Consider the following 4,082-nt stretch of genomic DNA (forward strand, 5'->3'; position numbering starts at 1 on the left):
TCACCACAGTAAGTCTAATTAACAGCCGTTCTCTTAGCAACTTTCAAATGTGCATTACAGTATTATTAACTGTAGTCATCATGCCGTACATTACATCCCCCAGGACTTATTTTATAACTGGAAGTTTGTACCTTTTCACTCCCTTTATTCATTTTACCTACCCCCAACCCCTGCCTCTGGCAATTACCAATCTTTTCTCTGTATCTATGAATCCATTAGATTTTCTTTTTTAAGACTCCACATGTAAGTGAGATCATAGTGTTTGTTTTTTCTCTGCCTGACTGATTTCACTTAGCATAATGTCCTTCCTCAAGTTACATCCATGTTGTCGAAATGGCAAGATTCCATTCTCTTTTGTAGCTGAATAATATTCCATTCTGTGTGTGTGTGTGTGTGAGTGTGAGTGTGACAACTTCCTTATCCATTCACCTGTCAGTGGACACTTAGGTTGTTTCCATGTCTTGGCTATTGTAAATAATGCTGCAATGAACATGGAGGTGCATATATCTTTTCAAGTTAAGGTTTTTGTTTTCTTTGGATAAATACCCAGAAATGGAATTCATGGATCAAATTTTTAATTTTTTGAGGATCCTCCGTACTGTTTTCCATAGTGGCTACATCAATTTACATTCCCACCAATAGCACACAAGGGTTCCCTTTTCTCCACATCCTTGCCAACACTTGTTTTTTCTTGTCTTTTTGGTAATAGACATTCTGACAGGTGTGAGTTGATATCTCATTGTAGTTTTGATTTGCATTTCACTGGTGATGAGGGATGTTGAACATCTTTTCATGTACCTTTTGGCCATTTATATATCTTCTTCGGAAAGATGTCTTTTCAGATCATCTGCCTATTTTTCAGTTGGATGGTTTGGCTTTTTGCTATTGAGTTATATGAGTTCTTTGTATATTTTGCATATTAACCCCTTATCAGATACATGATTTGCAAATATTTTCTCCCATTTAATAGGTTGCCTTTTCATTTTGTTGATTGTTTCCTTTGCTGTGCAGAAGCTTTTTAGTTTTTTAGTCCCATTTGTTTATTTTTGCCTTTGTTTCCTTTGCTTTGGTGACAAATCTGAAAAAATCATTGCCAGGACTGATGTCATGGAGCTTACCACCCATGTTTTCTTCTAGGAGTTTTATGGTTTCAGGTCTTACATTCAATTCTTTAATCCATTTTGAGTTAATTTTTGTGTATGATGTAAGATGGTGGTGTACCTAGACTTCTGAGGAAAAAGGAGGAATCAAGAATGGCCCTACTGGGAATTCCCTGGCGGTCCAGTGGTTAGACTCTGTGCTTTCAGTCTGAGGGCCCGGGTTCAATCCCTGGTCCAGGAACTAAGATCCCTCAAGCCATGTGGCCAAAAAAAAAAAAAAATGACCCCCACTGATTTTGGGTGGCTGGACATGCCATCCCTGGGATAGGCGATACTGGGAGTGGAACAGTTCTTGGGGTGCAGAACATTGTGAGTTCTGTTGGGGACTTGTGCTGTTTGTGATGCCTGTGTGATATTTACAAGGCTGGTGAATGGATAGATCTGAGCACAGGAGAGATGTCAGAATGGTCACAGAGAACCAGCAGCAGTGGGGTTGGCCGCCTGCCTTCAGGGGGGCTCCCTTCTAAGGGGAGCAAGTTTAAAAGTGGGTTTGATTAATGAAATCTTACTTTACAATCAATTTGGCTGGCATGCTTCTCTTACATTCTCAACCTTTAGAATTCTTAAGTGTATATTTTGAACTCTCTTAATAAAAACCAACATAGTTCTCTACTTTGAAGAATTCACCTCTTTTTCTTCTTGGCTGGCCTCCTTCACTGTCACTGTGTGTCCTTGTGGCAGGAGGAAGCCGTGCAGCTCATAATATGACACTGTCCGTTTTCTCAGATTTGTGACGCCAAAGGAAATCTCTGACCTCAGCTGTGGCTCTCAGTGCTGAGAAGAAGACAACTTCATGTCTGAGTGTACGAGCAGGAGTTTGCCATGGAGAGCTTGGGGCTGCAGACGGTGACCCTCAGTGACGGGACGACGGCCTACGTCCAGCAAGCTATCAAAGGTATTTCCGGGGACCTCAGAATCCCACCCTGTCCCCGTCCCAGAGTCTCACGACCACCCTGCCTTCCAGCCTGCTTGCCACAACCTGCTCTGCATGAGAATCTCTCAAGGTGATTGATGAAAAGGGAACTCCTTAAAATGAAATGCCACGTAGGCAGGCTAGAAAATCAGACTAGCCTAGCTATAGGAGCCAAGACCTCTGAAAGGCAGGTTTCCTGACATGTGGTGAGTGGTTCATAAATATTTCTGGAATGGGATGAACACAGTGCTGGTTGTGACTTCCTGCTTTTCCAGTTTCTCAGTGCTTTCTAGAAGCAGTTCATTTTAATTTAAGCAAGTTTAAGCAGTCAAACTATCTTCTGAGCATCTACCATGTACAAGATACTCTTCTAGGTTCAGAGGGGCACCCAGGCATAGATCTCATGCCTTAGACCCCACTAGGGTGACCAGAAATAAAAATACAGGGCACACAGGTAAATTTTTTTATTTTATTTATTTATTTATTTACTTTTATTTTTCACTGCGTTGGGTCTTCATTGCTGTGCGCGGGCTTTCTCTGGTTGTGGCAAGTGGGGGCTAGTCTCCATTGCGGTGCGCGGTCTTCTCATTGCAGTGGCTTCTCTTGTTGTGGAGCACGGGCTCTAGAATGCAGGCTCAGTAGTGGTGGCGCACGGGCTTAGTTGCTGCGTGGCATGTGCGATCTTCCTGGACTAGGGCTCGAACCCGTGTTCCCTGCATTGGCAGGCGGATTCTTAACCACTGTGCCACCAGGGAAAGTTAAATTTTAATTACAGATAAACAACGAATAATTTTGTAGTATAAGTATGTTCCACATACTGCATGAGAAAGACATGTGTAAACATGGGATTAAATATTAAAAACAGTAACATAATAACACCAAGTACTAAAAAAAGCTTCATTGTTTATCTGAAATTCAGATTCACCTGAAATTCAGATTCTCAAGGAGGGTGTGGAGTCAGAACAGAGCGTTGTTGAAGGGCAGGGCCTTCTGGCCAGGGACACTCACCATCCTGACAGCCTCTTTCTTTGTCACCGGCATTCTCAGGCTTGCCGCATGGCATGCGTGTCTTTCTTGGACAGCACTGGCCAAACACCGCCTCATTCCTACTCTTTATTTTGTCATTTCTGGACTCTGTAAGCACCGCCATCCACATGACTGCACTGTCATTGTAACATTTCCCTCCTTCATTTCAACACATTGTCAAAATGTATTTCAGGTCCCAAGCTTACAGATAAATTGTTTGTTGATTTCATTTTAAATCATCTGCTTCCTGACGACGACAAAGAGGCCTCTTAAACTCATCAATAAGCTCTTTCCATATGATGATGTATGGGTCTGGCTGGCTTCATTTTTGTGGTAATGGAACTTCTCTAGAATACTTGTGAAGCCTGCAACCCTCTGTTTGCAGACTTCCCATCACAGGTCTTGCCCCTTTGCAGCAGTCTCAGTGGGATGGAAGAACTTAGGAACTGTAGATGGAGCTGTGTTTACTCTGTGGACGCAGGTATTTCCCATGCCTCAGTCTTCTGTTATGAATTAATGGTTGACTGAATGAATAAAAAACAAGTGGCAACACTTGGCCTGAGAAAGCCACACTGTTCTCTTACATCTTGTCTTCTTATGTCTGGATCTCTTTGCCTCCCCCACCTCTCCGTTTATATTTTCCTCTTGTCACTCTTCCTGGCTCTGTTCTCTGCCTCCTCCATGGTGCTGTAGTGTGTGCTTACACGAGTGCACACACACACACTCACACACAACAGATTTCACACTGCTGAGAGCAGGGTTGGCCCTCAGGAACCAGAACCTCACTGTCCTGAAAGGCAGCTCTCTTGCTGGTGGGCTCCTCTGACGCTCTTGACCAGGGCACTTATATCTCTGTCAGCAGGCAGCTCTGCCTGGGCCCAGCTTAGCCAGCCGGAAGCCCTAAAACTTTATGACACTTACCTATAATTAGGGTAAGCATGAAACCTGTTGTTCAAAGCCGACACTTTGGAGAGTGGAAGAGC

At 43.4% G+C, this 4,082-nt stretch overlaps 1 protein-coding gene across 1 annotated transcript in view; it reads left to right on the top strand.

Moving 5' to 3' along the window:
* Window positions 1–1,982: 1,982 nt before the first annotated feature.
* ZNF76 (zinc finger protein 76) overlaps window positions 1,983–4,082 on the top strand; it is a 12,765-nt gene continuing 10,665 nt past the window's right edge. The window contains exon 1 of the mRNA XM_007467242.1: window positions 1,983–2,055. Within this exon, the coding sequence (XP_007467304.1) occupies window positions 1,983–2,055 (73 nt within the window). The remainder of the gene's footprint in view (window positions 2,056–4,082) is intronic.

Source organism: Lipotes vexillifer, unplaced genomic scaffold (genome assembly GCF_000442215.2).
Source record: "Lipotes vexillifer unplaced genomic scaffold, Lipotes_vexillifer_v1.1 scaffold528, whole genome shotgun sequence".
NCBI lineage: Eukaryota > Metazoa > Chordata > Mammalia > Artiodactyla > Lipotidae > Lipotes > Lipotes vexillifer.